Here is a 23,940-nt window from a genome sequence, read left to right as displayed (position 1 = left end):
AAAAATATAACACTTGTTTGATTGTGTGTAATAGACCAAAGCGATGACCAAATCGCTACCAGCCAGTCAACGCCCCATGTTTCCTGATTCTTCTCCTCTCAGCCTAAGCCACACTACAAGATGACATTTATTTTGATGACTAATTTAGTATTGACTAGTGGGAATTTTATCTGCCACTACAGATACTGGCACCAACCAGTCTTTTTTTCCCCTCTGCATCACTTTATACAACAAACATTTTGGCTAAATCAGTGTGCCCTTAGGCAGTATTTGACATTAGAATGAACAGTGGTGTCAACCCCCATTTCTCCCTTTTTTACCTGTTTGGCCACAGACTAAAGAAAATGACACCGCCCTACACTTGCAGTCCACTGGCGGTGAGATGTCACTGTTCATAACACAAGATTTGGTTTATCAAAGACACCAGCTAAACGTCAAATAGGTCAGACCACCATGTTTAACTATACATTGTCAAACGTCACAGTCACCGCTGAAAAGAAAGAAATCAACAAGTTTACTAATTTCACATATCTCCTTATTGTGTGACATCACAGTGATTTTGTCTCTTAAAGTCAAGTCAGGTCAGTTTTATTGTCAATACTTCACATGTGTTATACATACAAAGGAATCGAAATTACGTTCCCCGCTATCCCATGCGTAGACATACATCCAGACAAGACAGAACATGACACCACCAGGGCAGACAGGACATGACAACAGTAAGTGCAAAAACATACAATAAAGTGCAGAGAGCTTAAGGCTTGTTCCACAGAATGGCAGGGTACACATATTATGAATAAAATAACAAGAAAATAACAAGACACAGTTACAGGGTAGGAGGTAATATGAATACTTTGCTTTGTTGTCAGTGCAATTTCTGTAGTGCAAAAACAAGTCATTTGGTGTGTGTGTGTGTGTGTGTGTGTGTGGGGGGGGGGGGGGGGGGGGGGTCAGATCCCTAGACTCCAGCCAGTCTGAGGTTTCTGATGGCTGGGGCTGGGGCTGAGGCTGAGGGAGTGAGAGAGTTCAGCAGTCTCACAGCCTGATGGTTGAAGCTGTTGGCGAGTCTGGCTGTGCGGCTCCTGTACTTCCTACCAGAGGGCAAGAGGTTGAACAGGTTGTGTGCGGGGTGATTTGCATCACTCACAATTGTGAGTACCTTACGTGTGAGGCGGGTTGTGTAGATGTCCTGAAGGGAGGGGAGGGTTTCCCCTATGATTTTTCCAGCTGCATTTGCTATGCGCTGGAGTGACTTTTTGTTGTAGTCAGTGCAGCTTCCACCCCACACAGTAATGCAGCCGGTGAGAATGCTCTCAATTGTGCCCCTGTAGAATGTTATCATCTTAGAAGCTGGTCTGTTGTTCTTATGTCCAGGTATGTCAATTGACCATATACCATTTACTAAAACTGACATTTTACTTAAGTGTTTGTGTTCAGATGGTCATTAGGCACTTGTAAATATACTGTATTACTTAAACTAGGCCAGTGAAAACATCCTCTGCAGGATGCAAGTACTGGAAACTGAGTCTAAAGTCTACTTTTTTTATCTTGTTACTGGCCGGAATATGTTGTAATTTGATACATATTAAAAAAATGTTGAGTCATGGAAATGGCCCAAGTTATACGGAGTGTTTTACACTTTTTGAGCTGCAATTTCTTGGTGATTTCTTGCTGTAAGGCATGATTAGATTTGGGTTGCTTTGAAGCTACTGTAGACCATCTGGGACAGAGCTAACGGTTTAGACTGAATCTTCAGACCCTAGGTACTGTAAAGAACTCACCTTAATGTGCTGTGTACTCATGAGGCTCTAGCCTCTGTATTACCATATTTCTGTGTATATGCTTTTTCTGTTCCAAAAGTCATCTAATACTGAGTAATAGCTTCCTCTTTTCCTCAATGCTTACTTTCTTGTCAACAGGTGCCATCTTTGACGAGTCAGCACGGAAAGATGACGAAGTGTTTCGCCTTGCAGTGGCAGATCTCAATTTGAACAATGAGATCTTGGAGACAGAAAAGATCACCATCTCTGTGGAGTTTGTTGATGGGAACAACCCCTTCCAGGCTGTGCAAGAAGGTAGGATGATAATACTACGTTGCTTTGAAGTTTTACATTTGTGCCTGGAAGCAACAGAGCCTAGCAGTTGCATCAGCCTCAAAATCAAATTTCTCAAGTTCTTTTTATGTTGACATGAAGGTATATATTTTAAAAGAGAAAAATGGATTTGCTGCTGAGCATGATTCCTTTTAGTCCTTAATGTTCTGGGCCAGGGTCAGACAGAAATGAAAAGGCTTGCTTCAACATTTATCCTTTAACAGTTTCCACATTTGATTGTTTAAGCAGAATGGTTTGTCAACCATTCCAACAGTTCCTGAACAGGTAAACAGTATTTACCATGGATATTGAAAAATGTGTATAATACAGAACAATACGTGCAAAATAGGAATAAAATAAATCATCGAGGCAGAGACTTTGCATCAAGGAATTTTTGTAATCGAGTAACTGGAGTTACTTGAGTAATTGTTTCAGCCCTAACTGTGAGATAGTACAGTTTTATAACCCTGCAAAACCTACTGTATCAAAACTCAATGGCACACAGTGAAGCTTGTGGCAGGCGCTACCGACGTCAGTGTAGCTGGTAAAAAAAACCCTGCTGTTCCCCGCCTTCATACGCTGCACCTGTGTTTCCCATGGAGTTTAACTGTTAGTATGAGTCTCAGTAGCATAAGGCTCTCTCGCCAACCTGTTTCTATTTTTGTTGACCCCTAGGATAAATTGAGAACAGTGAGGCACAGGAAATTCCTTCATGTAAAAACACAGCATCAAAAGTTGGCACCAAGTCAGCTTTCTTCTTTATTGTTTCCTAGGTTTTAATGTATGGCTTGCATGTCCTCTGAGTTGACCTGTATCACACAGACAGTGGAGGTGTGTGTGTTTGTGTGTGTGTGTGTGTGTGTGTGTGTGTGTGTGGGGGGGGGGTTGTTCTTGCTATATTGTTTTATTTTATGTTTATGTTGTCAGTCTACACAGTAGAACAGGAAGAACACACAGAAAGTAGCATGTGGTCCAAAATGTTAAGAGGTCAATAACCTTTTAGTTATGCTCTAGTACAGCAAATTAATTTTTAACATTGTTTTTATCTGACTAATTCATCAAAAGACACTCAGTGCAGCATTAGACAGTGCATATATTTAATGAATGAGATCTGCAGTGCAACAGACTACAAGAGCCTTGTGCTACTTTTAATGTTTTTTTCATTCACATTACCAGAAAGACATTGCAGAAGAAATTGACTACTCACCCCCATCCCCAACAGAAACATTGGGTACAATAGCCCACCATCTCTTCTCTTCTCCTTTCGCTTCGTCTTTTTTAAACACACACACACGCACGCACACACACACACACAAACAATATGGATCGGCTCTCACACGCAAGATGCCAATGTCTCTTCTGCTTCCGTAATGCCGGCGTTCTGTGTGAATTCCCAACTGGGGTGGCTTGGTTATGTATGAATAGACAAAGCCAGTGTTGCGGTGCGCCAGCGTTGCGGTGTGCCTTCATTGCGGCGCTGTTGCAGATTCTCTGTGTGAAAGGGGCTAAAGATGATAAGAATTCAATTGATCAGTCATAAACGGTGCTCATACTCCCATTTGCCCACAAGTTCAAACACAGCTAACACAGCACAACAACACGTTATCTCTGTAACTATTTACAGCAACTACAGGAAAATGCAAAATATGGCAAAATAATAGGAACAACACTCTATTGGTATTGGCTTTGCCTGCATGGATAATGACTCATCTGACAACACTGTGGATGTGTCACACCAAGTTTATTCAAATACAGTGTGTGAGTGGCTGATTAGGGCATTTGTTGTTGTGTGCGACAGTCAGGTCGGTAAAACCTCAAAAAACATTCTAGCTTGTCAGTGCTTTGTGAGAAATGGTAATGGTTTTCTTTAGAAATGTCATTGTTGACTTATACCTCGTGTCTTCAGTTTAAAAATAAATGTTTTTTATAAAACATAGACATTCAAACAAAAAGCTCAAAAGGAACCCACTAGTGATAGTAGTATTGGAAGGAGGAATGAACTTACTGGTCCAACAATCAAGTGACTGGCCTTTGAATGATTTAAAGTGATCAAAAATCTGATATATTTCCAAGACGCACAATTGAAACCTGCACTGCAAAGCCACAGGGTGAGCAGGCAGTCTGTAATATTTTAGTATAATAATTAAGATAGAACAGGCAAATTAAGAGGGTAGAAAAATCTAATATTAGAAATGTGACTAAACAGTCTGCTATTAAAAAAACAAAACTTTTTTTGCAATTTAGGTGAATCATGCACTGTCTTGGCAGACTTGTTTAATTGACCTTTGATAAACCAAAACGAATGAATTCAAAGAGGCAACATGAAAAATGCCAGAACTTAGTATAACTTCAATGTTTTAATCAACTGATAATGAAATACAAAGGCCCCATTATCAACAGACGTGCACACACACACACACACACACACACACACACACACACACACACACACACACACACACACACACACACACACACACACACACACACACACACACACACACACACACACACACACACACACACACACACACACACACGCTGTAGCTAACAATTATGGTCAAATAGTAAGTGTATCTCTTTTCAGAGAGGGGATCAGAGGACCTTGTGTGGATGTTATGTGAGTGTGTTTATCTAAGCTTGGGGCTTAGAGTTAGGCTTGTTAGACTTCTATTAAGACCAAAGGTGAATATTCGTGTCAGCCTTGGTGGGAAAGGTATGAATGTGAAAAATCGTCAACAACCATTCCTTTTTTCTTTTTACCCTCTTAAGGCTATTACTTTGATATAAGGGCTTTTACAATATTGTTTGGTAGCAAGGGTGTAAATCTTTGAAGTTCCATCTTGTGTAGTTCTATTATCTGGGCTCTGTGTGCATGAAGGATAAATATGTTTGTTTCTTCATTTTTTATTTTGGTCAGTCAGCAGCTTGCCTCTCAGTTGTCTTATTTAGGACACCAGCATCGTCTGACAGTGAGTTAAGAGTGATGTGACAACACAGCAGGGAGGCAGCATTTGAGCGCTTGCTCCTTGACCGAGCAGATAGAGCCAACAGCATGTTCCTTAACCCTGCATTATGTTTCTTTTTCTGCTTTCCTTTGGTATTGTTTATTTTAAGGTATCTGTAGCAGGATTATTCTGATGATGATGATGATGATGAAGCCCTTTATTTGTCACTAGTCACAAGTACCAGCGATATTGCAGCGCCACCTGTCCAAACATACATGTACATACAATGTGACAGAGGGGTAGACAGGACAGGAGGCAGGAATTGGATTGAGAAAGTTACAGCATAACATGAGGAGAGGGAGGAGAGAAAAAAAGGCAACCCCCAGACTGCACTCCAGAGGGAGTGCAGTGTGGGAACAGGAAAAAAAACACCTCAGCAACAAAAGCACATAATCACTCTTACAACAGAAAAACTCAAGACTAGCAACAGGGAGGGGGTGAGGGTGGGGGGTGTAACCCCAGGAGACAGCACCCACCCGGACCTGCAGCCATATTCGGCGCTGGTCACGGACCCGTCTGTCTCACTTGGGGGGTACAAAGCTGCAGAGACGTGGGAGAGGGGGAGGAGGGTGGATGCATATCTGTATAAATGTATAATGTCACTGTATGTGTGAGCCTGGGTCGTCACCCCGCCCGGCGTCACAGCCTCGGTGCCTCAGTCTGATCCAACGGAGACGGCCTTGATCATGACCCAGACAGAGTCAACAATAAGCAGGTGTCTGTGGGAGGTGGGGGAAGGAATGAAGAGCGTCTCACTGCAGTGTTCTCCAGGGGAGATGTTGTTCCAGCAGCAGCCTTGGCCAAGGCCACTGCTGGTTGGGGAGGCCGAAAAGGATAAGATTGGGGTTGTTTGGGTTTGGGACGAGCAGCCACATTCCAATGTCGCGGCTACTCTCTTTGTCCATTCTGGTCAGCAATACGATCCACTTCCTTTGCAAAGCCATGAGCGTCTCCTTGATGGTACCCACATCGCGGCTCAAGTTGTCCACGTTACGGTGCAAAGCCACAGTCTGAGTGCCCATGACTCGCACCGCCTCAATCATTCCAGGCAGCCATGTGGGGCTCTTGGCAGCTGCCATGGATTCCCGAATTCTCTGATAAACCAGGCCCGTGCCTATTCCAATCAGCAGGGAAGTTGTTATCACGGTTCCGAATAGGTAGATGTCTTCGACGTCCTCCACAGAAAGAGCCGCCAGGCACACGACCCGCCACCTCTCCCACGTGTCCATCGTGTAGCCAGCTGCAAACGTTCCGGCAGGACAGTCAGGTTCCCCCGAACCCGGGCTTCTCGTCGAGAAGATGGTGTCAATAGCGTGCAGAGACCAGTTGATCAATTCCATAATTCTTTAGGTTCGGAGAGCAGTGCGGAGAGAGTCTCTCAAAAGAAATACATAAGACAGAAGACTAGACGAGACAAGAGAAGCAAAGCAGGGAAAGATAAGGGAGAGGAGGGAAGGAAAAATGCGACCGCCTCCGCTGAGAGCCAAAGAGAGAAGGCTCTCAGCCTTCTATACCTTTTTTTTCAGTTTGGACGGCTTTTGTGCTTTTGTGCATTTTCTGCTTATTCTCCTTCTTCCGCCTAAAACTTTGATTCGATTCAAGTCCGACAGCGTTGCCAACGCATGCACAAAGCATACACCAAAATGTGCGTAATAATTGGAAATGGTGTACTATTATTTTTGTCAAAGATTTGCCAAGCCGTTTTCACGTAAATCGTAAAAAAAACAGCTTAATTTCCATATACACAACAATGGGAAACCGTCGTGGACCAAGCTCAAAACCACCCCTCTTTGGGGCCACAGGGATTCGTCATACTTTAACCCATAAAACAGATTAAAAGTTTAAACAGGGCAGGAGATTTGTGACTTATTTGGGCTGAATGGTCATTTTGATATAAAGCACGGTTTTTAACGAAATCGACTTTTTGGTTTCGTTAAATTTTCAGGACGTTTAAGAATTTTATAATGGTTGTGTATGTGGTGAAATGTTCAGACCTAGAGTGCGTGACATCACAGCTAGAATGTGGAGGAGCTGTAGAAATATTCTAAGAAAAATCTCAACAACTTGCTCTATCTCCCACATTTTCACTCTTCTTACATCAATTTAAGTACAAACATAGGAACATTTGTGCTGGTCGTACACAGGAGTGCCAACCAGTTGCCCATTGTGCTCCAATATAAACTGAGACAAGAACTTGTCTGGATTACAGCTGACAGCCAGGTTTTTAACCTGTCCTGGTTCTCACATATTTGACTCCAAAACATCAAAATGACATCAACATGTTCAGCAGAGTCTCTTTTCTCTGGTGATAATAATATTTTGGACATTGGATTCACATTTTTTAATTAAAAGATGTTTGAGAGGTTTAGTCTCCATTAAATTAACTTGTTGCTGGGAAAACAGAAGATAGGACGAGTCTAATTTGACATTTCAGAATCAGAATCAGAATCAGAAATACTTTAATAATCCCAGAGCGGGAATTATTTAGTTACACAACTCCAGATATACAAACAACAAATATTATACAGACTAAACATATATCAGAAATGAATATTTACAGAAGTGATGTATATACATGATCTGAATTACTGAGAGGAGGTGACAGACTCTCCAAGGGATGCATTGTATAATTTAATGACCACAGGCAGAAAATATTTTCTGTGGCGCTCTGAGTGGGAGGACTCTTCTGCTGAAGGTGCTCCTCTGCTGGGCCTTCCAATAGATCTCTGATTGGCCCTTTGTATTTTTGCTTTGACTTTATATTGTATCAGGCTGATGTAAACATTAAAGTCAGCATCTTCAGTAAAGTCTAGAGAGTATTGTGGATGATGCCCAAGTGACACAAATGCTACCACATCCTGCATCTGGACAGATTTCTTGGGGGTTTCAGATCCTGAATGTTCTATGTTTCTCCCTGCTGTACCACACCTTAGTCTAATGCTCTGCTCGTTAGTATGCTTCACTTGCATGATAACAAGTAGAACATTAGACTCAGGTAAAATAAAATAGGTTAAAAACTTTAAAATTATCAAGCTTCAGCTGCTTGATAACGAGCAGAGCATTAGACTAAAGAGCAGAGAGAAACCTAAAACATGCAGGATAATAGCTCTCCAGGAGCAGGATTGGGCACCTCTGTTCTATCATGTACCACTACACCCATTTTTACTATAACCCTCTTACTACTAGCCAACTTCTGCCTTTTCTACTTTTGACCTTAGCATTGTGATGTGCACCAAGTATCAGAAAGGGGTCAAAGTCACGCCCGCAGTTAAAATTTCTTACTGTATTTTCTAGTTTCGTATACTACTTCAGATGTATGGATGTGATACATTTACTACTGTTGTATGGCTTGGCTCAGGTTTAACTCTTTGTAAAGCATTAACAAATACAGAACATACAGCAAATGAATGCCATGGAACTTTATTTAATTATCTAGTCAGTCATAACAGAAAAAAAACATGAATAAACTACTTCAAAGTAGTACTGTAAACTACATACAGTATGGTTTATATACTGTATATGGCATAAAAGGAAAGGACTCAAGTAAAGTTACTCAAAATGTACTTAAGCATAGCTCTTAGTCACATTCCACCACTGAATATGAGTATAGTAGGAAGAGTATAGGAGACAGATACATGTATGTGTACATGTATGAGAACCTTTTATTAGTCTGTATGTAGGTTAGCTACTGTTTTTGACATGGATTAGCAAGCAATGACAACATACAAGATAGTTTGCAAGCTAACTAACTTACAAACAAACCTTAATAAAAGGTTCATAAAATATGATATATAAAAACAAAGCAATACATACTAGTTACATGTGGCGGTGATGAGACATTTTTGTGTTGCTGTTCAAACTACATCGTCCAATTATGCAGTCCAGGACTGCTAGACAAGAAAGAGGGGTGAGTTAAACTAACATCACACAACAGCTGATGTCTCAAGATACATGGAGATATAACATTAATCCAAACAACATGACACAACAGCACTATAATACTCTGTATTAATAGTCTCATCTTGTTTCCTCTTGGGTGCTTTTATTTTGAAGGGGACAGAGTTGAAGTGTCGGCGATGTGAGTGTGTCTGACACTGCTCCTTCACAAATGTGACACAAATATAATGCCAAACAAACTGGCCTTGTTTCACATTTTTACTCCTTTCATCCCTGAGTGTTTAAACTACTACAGGCCTCCAAGTCCCTCAGTCTGTTGACTGATCCGTCCAAATTTGTGGAAAGTACAATGAGTACTTCCCTGTCTTCCTGTCTGCCTGGTACTAGACTGCCTGACTCATTCCCCTGCCAGTCTGGCTGCCAGTCTTTCTGTTTGCCCGTCTGTTTGTACAGTTAGCTGTCTGATGAATTGATTGCCTGTCTCCCTATATGCCTGTCTATCGGTGCATTTGTCCCGCTAACTGGTAACCTGGCTGGCAAATCAATTGTCTTTGTCCCTTTGTCGCTCATGTATTATGGTTTTAGATGCAATTGCCTTACGCCCTTTTAAGTAGAAACACAAAACAATTGATTGAATAAATTTAAAGGATTTTATTTTTTAAAAAGTAAACATGATAAAGCTGAACATTATATATATTAGGCAAATATTTCAAGGTCACTAACACTTTTTCCTTTTTGCGTGTGTTTGTTGAAATTACACCAAGTAGTTATACATTATAAAAATAACAGTTGTTACTGTTAACTTTCACTAGCTTAGATTCTGCTCATGAGACCTGTAATTTACTGTAGTCACTGTTGAAAGTGTAGGTAGAAAAATAAATGTCCTTCTACTTAGATGACATGAATAGCACACCCTGTGTAAGGAACTAATCTGCATACATGAAAGCGTGTAGGTGTATTTTACACCTTGCCTTTGATTCAGTTTGTTCTGGCAATATACATGTTATTAGCACCAGATTTACAAAGGTAGTACTCATTACACAATCAGTATTTAAGACAGTCTAAGAGACACATTCTCGGGAGCTGTAGTTCAGTGGTGGGATGAGTCGGAGATCATCCAGCTTAAAAAAAAAAAGAATTTGAAAAACTGACTAATTAAGCAAAATGCTTCCAAAGAAAATGTAGCCTCTAAAAATGAGCAGTACATTACATGAAGCCCCATTAACTGCTGTGGGGAGGCACGAGCGAGGGAGAGAGCAGCAGGTCCAGCTCAGAATGGAGGATGGACTGTTATAGCTATATATAGAGGTAGGGAGCTTCCCCTAAAATGTCACCCAAAAAATAAAAGTGGTGAAATATGTACTGCTGTGTTTACATTTCATTGAAACCCTTCATCTTTTGTTCAGAATAAGCTACTTATCACAGGTAACTGGCGACACTTCCTTCTCATCCGTCCACAGCGCTTTACAGAGTCGGATGCTCAGCTTCTACTGACTTCAGTGGGGAAGGTTAGAGCAGGTTGTTCCACTGCAGCGAAACAAGATGGTCATTGGATAAATGCTGGGCTTTGTCCCGCCCATCAGACGCTCAGTGAGCTGGCCCGGACGCTTGGCCTCTGCATGATGATTGGATGAGCTGTCAGAGGCAGAATCCTTTTTTGCTTGACAGCTAAATGAGCGAATCAGCGATCTTGAAGAATAAACAGCCACCGGAGCATTTTCAAGTTTTTCATTCCATTGTTCTGAACTGATCCGGAGACTTTACTTTCCCTAGCGACATTGTCTTTGTTAAAAACGTCTAGCGTTGTGTTTGGCGACTCTGTTCTGTCACTCTGGGGTTTCTTTCCCCAACGAGAAGCTGCAGCTGTGGAGCTTCTCCCCTCGACACTCACACTCGCTGGCGGTCACACTTCACAGTAGCCTGGCGCAGCAGCTCCAGCTGGGCCAAGGCCGTTTAAGCAGCCTAACTCTGCTGGCCATTGAGAGGACACTGGTCAAGTCCCCGGAAAGGGCGCCTAGTTGGTATGACAAGGTCCCAGATCATTTTCTTGAAAAGGAAGGAAGGGTAGAATTGACATAAATAAACAAACAAATTTATGACTTAGGCCGGAAAAATTAGCTTCCCCTCCTTGAAGACCAGCAGCTGCCACTGATATATACTTTATATATGCGGGTCTGCCAAATGCGGGTACATTTTTTACACAATGGTGTGTAAAATTATCAGGCCATAGACAACTTTGGTGGACAGGGAGAATGCTCAACAGAATGCATGAAGAAAAAAAACAACACACATAGACAACACAGTGTACAGTAGCTTTCTGGCGGTAGCATGCAGCTAAAGACACAGCTTACTAGGCATTACTTAGGGAACTGGCATTACTTAGGGAACTGGTGTGTGTGTGTGTGTGTGTGTGTGTGTGTGTGTGTGTGTGTGTGTGTGTGTGTGTGTGTGTGTGTGTGTGTGTGTGTGTCTGTGCATGTCTCCATCGATTAAAGCATGAGAACAACCTAATTAGATAACAGTCTATGGAAAGGTGGAGGGCAAGGAATAGCAGAACAGGAGGAGACCACAGGAGGAAGGGAACTCAATAGTTGTCTCAGCTTATTTTTCATCTCAGTTTCGTTTTGACACACAGGGCACACAGCATTTATTCACACACTGCCACACACAGGTTAAAAAAAAAATCAATTCTATGAGAAGTTGTACAGAAAACAGTGTCAAACCACAAAAAATGCTGTAAACTTTATGAAAATGATATGAGAATGAACATTCCTACTTTACCGCCTCATGTGTTACTTTCAGTAACAGCTCCACCTCATTGTTGGTCCAATTCAATACATTTCTAGTCTTTGACTAACCTTTAGGATTTCCAAGCACATGACACATTGCTCAGTGAAATACATTAAACCAGAAGTGTACTAGTTATTGTTCTATTATAGCACTAATCTTAGCATTTTAGTCACACTGTGCAGGTAGAGAGAGTACAGAAAACACACATGGGATACTGTGATAGTAGTTTGGAGGCATGTGGGCTGTAAACCTTTTTTTTCTATTTGCAATAGTAAACCAATTCACAACAAGGGGAATTAAGAACATAAAGTAGAATTCATTTCCAGCTTGAGTGCATTCTGTGGTACCAATGTTGTTCTATCTAGGTAAATAATTATGACCTCTTTTGATTAGCTTCTTTCCTCACACTATTGGCTTGTGGTGATCTGATACAAGAGACTGTGTTAGAAATGCTTCGGTAGCGGTGAAGATTAATTCTGAGGGCTGCTAATGTAAAATGGGATGTGTCTAAAAATGATAAAATGATCCATCTCCTTTAGTTCTTAATTAACTTTCAATGGATTAGAGTGACTGAAAATATATTTAGAAGATGTGTCGTCTTTTCAATTGATCTATTCTGACACAGTGGAACTTGTTGTGATTCACAGTGACGATGTGGTAAAGTGAAGTCAGCATTACGCAAATGCCGGATGTGTGAAACACTTGACGACATTAATGTGATGAGAATGGTTAAATTAGACTTTGTAATATTGATGAGTACACTGATAATGTAAACACATTAAAAAATAGTTTATAATATTAAGATACCGTCCGCTATTAGAGTGTGTAACCCATAAGCAAAAAGCACTGGATTGGAGACATACATAGTACTGAACATTACTGACATAATTTAATAATCTAATTGACTGCATATAGCACCAGCAGATAATGATATGAAATTTGGAGTTTGATGATTTGATCAAACTGTCATTTTCTGTATTCCTCTTTTACTATTGAAGGCTCCTACATAAAAAAAAAAAAAGCAATCCCACAGAAATGTCATTATGGCCAATGTGAAAACAGTTGTCTACACATTCAGTAAAAAAAACATAGGTACTCCACTGGCCACCTGGTGCAAGTATTTCCCTTCTTACCACTGGGAATAAAACATGTCTATATTTAGTGATGCAAATTTGCAACACTGGGGGAGCATTGTCCCAGAGCAGCATCTAGCAGTCTGTCTGAGGCAAGTTTGTTATATAGCCTAAGCCACTGTAAGCTATTTTATTGAGTTTCCTTTCAGCAAAATGGTCTGAGTCGTGTTCCCTCTGGTAAACCGTTAGCTACATAATGTGTGTCTAGAAGTTTTATTGTAAGAGAGATAAGAATAAAAGGAGTGGTACTGATATGCGCTACCTACTGTCTTGGTAGAGGAGTACGGAGCCTCCTTGTTGTTCTTTTATAATTCTACCAGTATACAACACAATGTGACTGGCAGATGCTATTATGTGCATAGTGCAGGCTCAGAAAATTCAACCTTGCTTTTTCACTGTGTGATATTGCCGTTCTGTATGAAAGTACAAACACAAAAAACAAAACAATTCTTAAAAAAACAAAAACATATTGAAGTGTAAATTATCTCATTTCATCTTCAACCGCTTATCCGGGGTTGGGTCGCAGGGGCAGCAGCTCTAGCTGATTTTATTAATTTGATTATTCTAATTCTAATAATGATATTTATTATTATTATTATTATTATTATTATTATTATTATTATTATTATTATTATTTACCGTGGAAACAGGGCCTGCATGTGTTTGTGTTTACGCTCAGATTTGCAATGAGGTTCAGAATTTAGACTTTGAACATGGTGGACACATAACAAAACATGTCACATTTTAAGCTACACTGCAGCTTCGTCAGGCTTTCCCAATACAATCTGACTGCACTCTTATACTTCGCTACAATATTCTCTTTATTGTGTAGTCCCTACTCTTACTATGACTGAAAGCTGGTGAGTCAATTGTGTGCAACATGAGGCCTTTTAGCCAAACTAAAAGACTCTCGTAACTGTAAATCAACTTGGTTTTTTTTCGTTTTTACATCAGCCTCCATCTGCCAATCACCATTATGCAGTCAGTCACAGCTGCACCTTGCTGCACCTGTATACTGATCCCATGTTAAAACCTATTTAGAAAAGCAACATAACTATCTTTTATGTCATTGAGCTCTCCTTCCTCTCTGCCTCTTGACCCTCCTCACTTCCTGTTTCCCCATAAAGTAGACTTACACTGAAATCGGCTGCCATGGAAACCGGGGCTAAAATCATTTAGCCTTGCGCCTCATTCTCTTTCCTTGCCTCCCTCTTCCATGTTTGTGTCCGTCCCCCGCATCATTGTCTGTGCATGCTCAGGTGTGAATGCACAGAGCAGTCTCGTTAGCTGCCAAAGAGACCAAAGACATCTCATTTTCCCAGGTCGTTTCATCACTCAGAGCGTGGAATCCCTCCTCTTGCTGCCATCCACCCTCATTTGCCCATTTATCTAACTGCCTAATATACAACACACACACACACACACACACACACACACACACACACACACACACACACACACACACACACACACACACACACACACACACACACACACACACACACACACACACACACACACACACACACACACACACACACACACACACACACTGCATTCTTGATGTATTGGCATTTCTCTACTCGTCTTTCTTGACCAGATGTACTGTATCCTTGCCCTTCTCTGCAGTGGTCATAGCTAAATTGCACAGATGATAAACTCTGTTCTTTTACATTGCCCTCCATTTTTTCTCATCCTTCTTTCCCACTTCATCTTTTTCCCTCTCAATCTTTGTGTTTGTTCATTGATAAATTACAATTAAATGAACCTCCCTCTTCTAAACATGGGGAGGGGTTGCCAGTTGGGGGATGTGAGAGGGGTGTATCCATGGCAACACATTTTATAAGAGGCAATGTGATGCTATTTTGTTTGTGCATGTGTGTGTATGTGTGTATGGCATCCAGCAGCTGACAGCTGGGGACAAACCAGATCCAACCAGACATTTGGAGCTTTGAATAGTGGTGGTAGGCCTGTTGACTGGTTAGTAGATAGGAAGTGTCATTTGAATAGAAATCAGAAGTGCATCTCTATTGAGAGGTTTCCTTCCTGCTCCTACTGAGCATTGACCAGTACACTAGTCTATCTCTGCCTCTCTCTTTCTTTCTGTCCCTCTCTTTGTGTTGGCATGTATAGCTGCTTGACAGCCAGCTTCCTCTCCCAATCCACAAATACAGTCCTTCACTGCAGATGGAAAACGATCCCTGTGGAATTATTTTTGTTGAGGCTACTTTGCTGTACTTCCCTTGTCTCTAGAATAACTACATTTCATTTTTTTCGAATAACGTCTTTTGCCCTTAAGATTCCACATGAAATTCCTAGTCAAAAGTAGTTAGACCAGGCGACACAAACCTTCTCAAGGAGTATCATTCAAAGTGCAGTAATATCAATAAACTAACATGAGAAGATGTTGATGGCTGGACATGGATATGAATAAAACCACATTAAAAGGCTGATAACACATACCTTTAGGAGCAAAAGTAAAGTCACAGTAGTCATTGCTGTCAGATGTCACCGTTTACCATCCTTGCTTTATTGAAGACTACTAAAATACAATTAGAGCTACTAGCAAATCATTGAGTCTATTTTAACTCTGACAGCATTGATTTTATTTCCCTAGTTGTACATGGTTGCATTACGTAATTATGACATCTGTCTTTATATTACTGCAACATTGAGCAATTCAACAAGACAAGCTGTTTACTAGTTGTGCCTTGCCTGATGTTGATCTCTGCCATTTGACTGTAACAGCAGGATGACGGCATTATATATATCGTTGCTGGATAGGCAAATGCATAGTTGTTTTAACTTTTGAATCACACTTAAATTCTGCAGTTATGACGTCTGCCCCATTCATTTTTCCATTTGACTGCATATATAGTATAGCTACAGCAAACCATATTACATATGATTACCTTAGCACTGAAGTGTACTAGATGATCTCAGGTAGTGTGTTTGATTTAGCTTGATGGTCTTTTTAATTTTTGTCTATTTAAAATTGTAGCATCCATGTGACCGTTCGCCAAGCCACAACGCACGCACACACGCACGCACCCACGCATGCACGCACGCACTCACACACCCTCGCATGCACGCATGCACACACAAACACACACACATAACCTAAGAGCAAAGTAGACTCAAACTTTATCCAGTGGTGGATCAAAATTGAAAATAACTCCCCATTAAGAGCATTTGGCTTGGTGAAGTGCTATTTGACCAGTGGACAAAACACTCAATAAATTAATAAACAGCAGGGATATACTGACTGTGCAAGTCAGACACACCAACACACGTACACAGTGCAAGAAGAAAGCTACCCCACTCTAATGCTTGTGTTTTATTAGAGTCATAAACTACACAGCAGAGAGCAGCCAAAAAACTTGATTTGATGCTTTTTGGATAAAAAGTGCTCTCTTGCGGTCTCACTGCTTTTATTCAGTGCAATTGAATTGAAGGTTGTATTGGCATGAGAGCTGACTGTATTAAGAAGCAAATGCAAATAATCAACGAGTCTTAGACTATGAATTTTGAACACTATCCCCATCGCGCGCGCACACACACACACACACACGTACGCACGCACACACGCACACACACACACACAGTTTTTCCGAATGCTGGGCAAACTTCAGTCGCTCACAAACTCTCTGACATACACACACACTCCGACCCCCTCCCTGGTCTCTATTGTCATGATATTAGCTTCTAATTTTTTTGAGTGATTTCAAGTAATACCACTAACTTATACATAGAGTAACAAAGTGAGAAAAAAGTAATGGGGAGAAAGAGGTGAAAATGCAGGAACGGAGAAGGAACATTATGTCTAATGAAATTTCTTTAATTTGTAATAAGATATCAGTTTATATTGAAATTTAAACTAAGTCTTGTTAATATGCGCTACACCTTTACAAATGTGTATTATGGCAGAAACACTTACAATGCCATTGCAACTTTTTTTCATTTGCAGGTGTTTATCACCACTTCACCTTCCATCTCTTACTGTCTTTAACACTCTGCCATCCCATCTATCGCTAGGACCATTTTTACAGTCTTTCCTTGATGCTCTGTTGACAGCATGTCAGTCAGACCACTAAGTTACCATAGCGATAGCTCAAACTACTTATGTTCCTCAACAAACATGAGTCACAAGCGTGACATGTATGGATCACCAAAAAGGGAGAGAGGGAGAGTAGATGAGAGTTATCAAGGGCATTTCTTCTGTTTTTTTGGGCTATTATTGGAACCATTACCGGCAGTTCTCCAGAGTAATGTATGGTTGCGCACATACCCACACACACACACACACACACACACATACACACACAGAGGCACAAACAACAGTGTTTCAGGATCAGGTAGGTCAACATGGAGAAAAGTGAGCTATCAGAGGCACTTAAATAAATGCTCAGAAGAGTCAATGCAGTGACACCAGCCTCAGTCAAGCACATAAAGAGATAGATATCAGATTGAGATAGAGATGCAAAGAGATTAAATGAGAAAGTTAGATAGAGAAAAAGAAGAAAATAAGACACGACTCACCCTCTGTGGCTTTGGGATGAGAATTGAGAGAGGAAAAGGTGAAGAGGCACTGTAGCTGGAGGAAATTAGCTTTTTTACTGATAAATTGTCTTTTCCTGCTGCACTTGGCACCCCTCTGGGGGAAGATGTTAATAATGATTGAGCTGGGCTTGCTACGGTAGTCGGTGTTACCGGTGTCGGGCACAAACAGATTACATTACTTGCCTACTGCCCCCACTGTTGTTTTGCCCTTTTTTTTTAAACATAGAAAAAAACCATACATTCACAAAACACCTTAAGGCTAAGATGAGATCCTAATTTGATGACTTAGGAGTAAATCTTAAAAACGAAATGGGCATGTCTAAATAAGACTCCTAAATTTTGTTGTTTAAGAATATTTCATAATGCGTTGGAGCGCTAAAAGCAGCTCCTTAATCTGTGTCAAGTAAGATTAAGTCCTTGTGAAGTGTCCTTGATTAGCACCCCAACACCCGACACAAGCAAGTTAGAGCTGACATGTCTCAACATTCCACTTTGACACGAGTTATTATTATTATTATTATTATTATTATTATTAGTAGTAGTAGTAGTAGTAGTAGTATTAAATTGAATTAAATAGAAAAATAAATATATGTTGGGTTTTTTTTAAACTGTACACACTATTTTATTTCTTTGTTTTAATTATTTTACAGCAGACCTTTATTTAAAGATGAAAGTACACCTGAAGTAAACCTCAGGAGATAACGGGAAAAAAGACCTACAGTTGAAACCAGAAGTTTACATACACTGTGCAAAACGACACATAACACTTTTTTTCTCACCATCCGAAGTTAAATCAGACTAAACCTCTCATGTTTCAGTTCATTTAGAATTACCAAAATTATTTCATTTTGGTAAATGCCACAATAAGACACCAAGGCAAAGATCTCAACTTCTGGAGACATGTCTTATGGTCTGATGAAACTAAAGTGGAGCTGTTTGGCCATAATGACCACTGTTACATTTGGAGGAAAAAGGGGGAAGCTTGTCGGCCTGAGATCACCATACCAACTGTGAAGCATGGAGGTGGTAGCATCATGTTGTGGGGCTGTTTTGCTGCAGCAGGAACAGGAGCTCTTCATAAAATAGCATCATGAAGAAGGAACATTATGTGGAAATATTAAGGCAACATCTCAAGACATCAGCCAGGAAGTCAAAACTTGGGCGCAAATGGGTCTTCCAAATGGACAATGACCCTAAGCACACTGCCAAAATAGTTAAAAAGTGGCTTGAGGACAACAAAATCAATGTCTTGGAGTGGCCATCACAAAGCCCTGATCTGAATCCCATCGAAAATTTGTGGGCAGATTTGAAGAGGCATGTGCGATTAAGGAAACCGACAAACCTGGCTCAGTTATACCAGTGTTGTCCGGAGGAATGGGCCAGAATTCCAGCAGAGTACTGTCATAAGCTTGTGAAAGGTTACCCAAAATGTTTGACCCAAGTTATGCAGTTCAAGGGCAATGCTACTAAATACTAAGGAAATGTATGTAAACTTTTGACCTTGAAGAAAGTAATAAAAAATAATCTAAAATATACTTTCTCTCATTATTGTGGCATTTAGCAAAATTAAATCATTTTGATAATCCTAACTGACCTAACCGAGTGTAGGACCTCCATGAGGAAGTGCTGTTTAAGTTTTTGTGTCTGGTTGTCTGCTCAGCGTCGCAGGAAGACAACTGTAGATGAGACATTTGTATGCTCGTTTCGATGGGAGATAAGGTGTGGTTTACAACCTCGGGCCCTCCTAGGGTAATAAAATAACCAAGAACTCCAGGATTAAGGACCCCCTTTTAACCTAAATCAACGTCAAATCTGACCGCAATTCGAACCGGGGGAGCTGTGCTCTGTTGCAAGTGTGTAACAGTATATGCATTATTTGTATCTTGTTGTGATTATGTTTATGTGGTTTCAGAAGTGCAAAGTCTCTGTCTAATTCCTGAAATAATTTGTGTTTTAATAATAGGCCTGTCACTATATCCAGGAGAATGTGATGATGTGTAGTATCTGTATCTGTTAAAACTGTCTGCCTAAAGATCTTGGTTAAATTGGATATCAGAAAGCTTAATAATGGGAAATCAACCAGAGATAGTTTAATCTCAGAGTTAGAATTCTGGCGTAAAAAGCAGTTGATTCGCTCACAGTCAAAGGGATGGGTTAAACCAGACCCCACCTCTTCGTTCAACTGTGAGATAAAGGAACAAACAGAGGTGTCCAAAACTCTCTCTTGTTCTCTTGTTCTCTTCTGCATCTGCTCTCTTCTCTTCACTTTTCTACCGTTCGCACCTCTGACCACCCCTCCTGCTGTTCGTTCCTTTGTTAACCCAAAGATAGCAAGAGACGTTACATTATATTTTGTTCCTTACTAAAGTTTTTTCGTTTATTAATCTATTTTTATCGCGTGACTTTTTAATTTTTCTACAACATGTTTTTTTTAATCTTTTATAAGTATAGTTAAACCCCTCGTGCTGTCTTTGCCTTTTTGGCCGGCCGGCAAATTGCATCGAACTCGCGACTCCAGCCAGCAAATTACTGTTATGTTTACTATTCTCACTTCAAGGCCAGGCCATTCGCTATATATCTGATATAACTACACTATACGCTGAAGTGCTTGGTACTATCCGTTCATCCCCTGTCTATCTTAGGGTCTCTTGTATCACTGCCCCCTTCTCTTGTCCTTTGCTCAAGTTTGCTACTGGCCATCCTGACTTGCGGTCGACAGGGTGCAAGAAAATTTGAGCCAAAGAGATTTAGCAATGGATAAAGTAGACATATCCCTTCTTTCTGTCCCACAGCCAGGCCACACAGGCATAAAGGACATTGTTTATAGACAGGAGAAAGCACTTAATTCCTCCTTCACACCTTTTAGCTGGAAGGTCTCCTGAGAGTCATAGGGAGAGAAAGACAGACAAGACAGAAGAGAAAGAAGAGGTGGGAATAAGAACATGAGGGGGTGTTCCTTTCCCGAGACAAGTAAAAGAGGAGACAAAGCAAAAGTAAGAGGAGAGGATGGATGGTATAGAGAAAGAGAAAATTAAAGGAATGAGGCAGGAGAGTCATGAAGAAAGCAGACAACAAGTGGAGGGAGGTAAGGATTGGTTTACGTTTACATGTACTGCCAGTTGGGCTTAACAGGTCAGGGTAAAGGAGGAGAGGAGAAAAGAAAACTATAAAAAATACCCAGAGTTGAAATGAAGTTCAATTATATTCTGAAAGCTAAGAACAGATGAGAAGAGGAGAGCATGAAAAAAACAAGTTGTCTGGAAGGGTTACAGGTGCAAGGAGGAAGAAAATGGAAAGTACAAAGAAGATAATAGAGAAGGATGCACAGAAAGTTGGACAGTGACACATACTATAGTTTTTTTCTTGGCAAGAGAGCTGGGAAGGTGATCTAAGAGCTTTGAGGAAGAAGGAATGGATTTGGGCAGATAAGCTGAGAGAAGATGGTTGCCTATTGGGTTAGATGTACCTGAAGAAATTACTGGGTGGACAAAGGGGCAAACAAGTATAGAGACAGAGAGGAGTGGATGATGAAGAAGGAAAGGGGTTTGAGGTGGATGGGGGGGTAAGAGCGACTCTGGAGAGGAATAGAGGATGCACAAAGTGTGTGCTGTGTATTATCATGGGAACACAGTGGTTAGAGCATTCTGATGTGTTGTCTTTTGAACACTAATGGCTTTCTAGTTTCTCTGTGTGAATGTGCATGTTCTTGGCATCCCTTAAGCATGGACTTTATCACACATTTCCTTTGGGAATATTGTGGCTGGTGTAAACCTTCTTAAAAGGCAACATGTGATCTATTTTGGGTAAAAATAATACCCTGTGTAGCCACTAATTCATTCATATTTTATCAATTTCCTGCAGAAACCACAAGCACTTAATGAGGACGGGGGCTTTTTGCACCCATATAACGCTTGAGTGTTGTCTGTCCTCAGAGGATGCCAGTCACCTTTACAAGCTGCCCTTCATTTTGCATTTGAGCACCTACAGATTCTACATCTACTATAGCTGACATCCCACACTCTCCATGCTCACAAATTCTTCAAGGTAGATATACATCACTGTTGCACTATACCGGACTATAACAATAAAAACGTGATTCTCAAAGTGTGTTTTGGACTTGACAGAGCTACACCCGTTGACCCATTGCACACAACACATATCTAGGACATAGACCACATATTGAGATGGTAGGGGTCCTAAACAACACTGTGGCACACCACATTGTGTTCCAGATGTAACCAAACAAATGCTGGACAGCGTGCAGGAAAGCCAGTATGGCATTCACAATAATGTTTAATGATTTGTTTTTGCATGCCATTGAATTAATTAATTAGAGAGAATTTCACTGACTTGAAACAGTGTCAGGATTATGTAGTGATATTGCAAAATCAGTCATGCTGCTGAAGTGATGTTGCTACTGGGATGCAAGAGGTACTACTGGGGTGCAAGAGGTGCTGCAGCAGTGTTTGGGACCCACTGTAGCTTTGATGCCCTCAACATATCTGATTTTGGGCCAAGGATTTCTGTAGCGCAGAAATAAGTTTATAAACAGTGCACTCACGAGAAGACTGCTGTATTAAGACAGAATCATTTTTTTTCAGCATATACAGACTCCAAAACAGGTCACCAGGCTAGGTGGGTCCAAAGCAAAGTTTTAAAGCAAATATATCTATCTATATATATATATATATATATATATATATATATAGCAGGAGATTTGCTGATGATGAAAAAGATACAATAATACCACCTTAATGTAGCATGCCACCAACAGTGTCTGCAAGCATGAAGCAAGGAAATCTGCAAGGGTAAAGCATGATGAAACTGGGCTCATAGTTAGCATTAACATTAACATAAGTAATTAACATGGTGAATAATTAGACATATTAATAGACTATTGTTGGGCTGAGCTGTATATGCACTTTGGTTGTCAACAAATAATTAAATGCATTTACTCTTATACTTCATTAATACTGACTATTGACATTGTCATGAGGCGAAGCTGAATGTATGCAAAGATACTGACAGTATTGTGATAGTTATATTAAGCAACCTGGGTTGCGGTTTGAACAGGGAGGTTACAGTTATATGGGCTTTGTCTAAAGGGAGCCCCAATCTAAGACATTAAAAAAGACCTCTAACTCTACATGAATGATTGAAATGATGGGTCATAAAAAACACCAGACAGCTCTCACACTCTGCATAGCTTAATTGAATTACACCCTGTCCATTGCTGTGTGCGCGAGTGTGTAAGTTAAAGGAAGATCGAGACAGTAAGAGAGACATAAGAGGCGACAAGGAGCTTGTGAGTGTGTGTGTATCCCTGAGGCAGTGATATGCATATAATCTGTGCACAGAGTGTATTAAAGGGTTGAAAGTTCTCTTTCATAATATTTCGTTTGATGTCTTACTATGGGATGCATGCCCCGCTGCAGTCCTAAGAAATCCTGATTGGCTGGTGAAACGTGTCCGTCCGCCACAGGTAGTCCCACCTACCTTAAATAGCTGAGTAATAAAGGGCAAATGAGAGACAGAGAGAAGAAGAGTGAAGTCCACGATATACGCCAAGGTTGCAAGAAAGAAATTATGCATATCTCTCTCCATCATTTCCTTGCATCAGCTTGGAAAGATGGCGTGTACAGCATAGTAATAATTTGGTCGCACTCCCCCAAAGCCTGTAGAATGGGCCCCATTAAACTGCATTAAAAGACAATAAGGCCTGTGTGTGTGTGTGTGTGTGTGTGTGTGTGTGTGTGTGTGTGTGTGTGTGTTGAAAACCAATATATCTCTTCCTATTGCACTGTATTTCATTCTCACTCTTGATTTCTCATTCACAGTCCGTCTGGCCTCCTGGCTTTCTGTCCTCTCGCTGCCCCATGTCCCTTTGACTCATACCGCCATTCATCCTTCCTCCCTCTTTCTTCCTTCCACTTCACCATTCTGTCACCAGCTAACCTCGGCTCTTACATCCATCCTCTGCTCCCCTCCTTTTTTCTACATGTCAAATTAATATTCAGTGACTATGTTTTGATTTATGAATAATTTTGCTGTTGGCAACATGCAAATTTAAATGGCCTAAAGGCTTTCTCTATAATAAGATTGTGGGTATTTATATATGTGTGCACATGTTTGCCTTAATCTATTTATTTGAATTGTTATCCTTTGGATATGTCTATGTAGGTCCAAGTCTCAGTGTTGTTGTTGTTGTTGTTGTTGTTGTTTATTGTGTATTTGTAAGCACCCCTCTGTTTGTCTTTGTTAGGTAGCTTCCTGTGTGTAAGTATGTGTGGGACACAATACCCTTTCCTGTGTATTCAAATGCTAGGGGATTAGGAAGCATGACTTCCAATTTCCAGAAACTGCCTCTGTGCCTTTCAACCCTTAGACTTCTATAACAGAAAGAAAAAAAGGACTTAGTGCTGTTCAGCCCAGCACGTACTGTAGCGCAGCACAACAAGC

General features: G+C 40.7%; 1 protein-coding gene across 1 annotated transcript in view; it reads left to right on the top strand.

Moving 5' to 3' along the window:
• grid2 (glutamate receptor, ionotropic, delta 2) overlaps positions 1-23,940 on the top strand; it is a gene marked incomplete at both ends in the record, with an annotated part of 511,086 nt that overhangs the window by 80,979 nt on the left and 406,167 nt on the right. The window contains one exon of the mRNA XM_083913146.1: positions 1,920-2,075. Within this exon, the coding sequence (XP_083769272.1) occupies positions 1,920-2,075 (156 nt within the window). The remainder of the gene's footprint in view (positions 1-1,919; positions 2,076-23,940) is intronic.

This window comes from Echiichthys vipera (assembly GCF_963691815.1).
Source record: "Echiichthys vipera genome assembly, chromosome: 4".
NCBI lineage: Eukaryota > Metazoa > Chordata > Actinopteri > Perciformes > Trachinidae > Echiichthys > Echiichthys vipera.
This window is presented reverse-complemented; position numbering and strand designations above follow the sequence as displayed.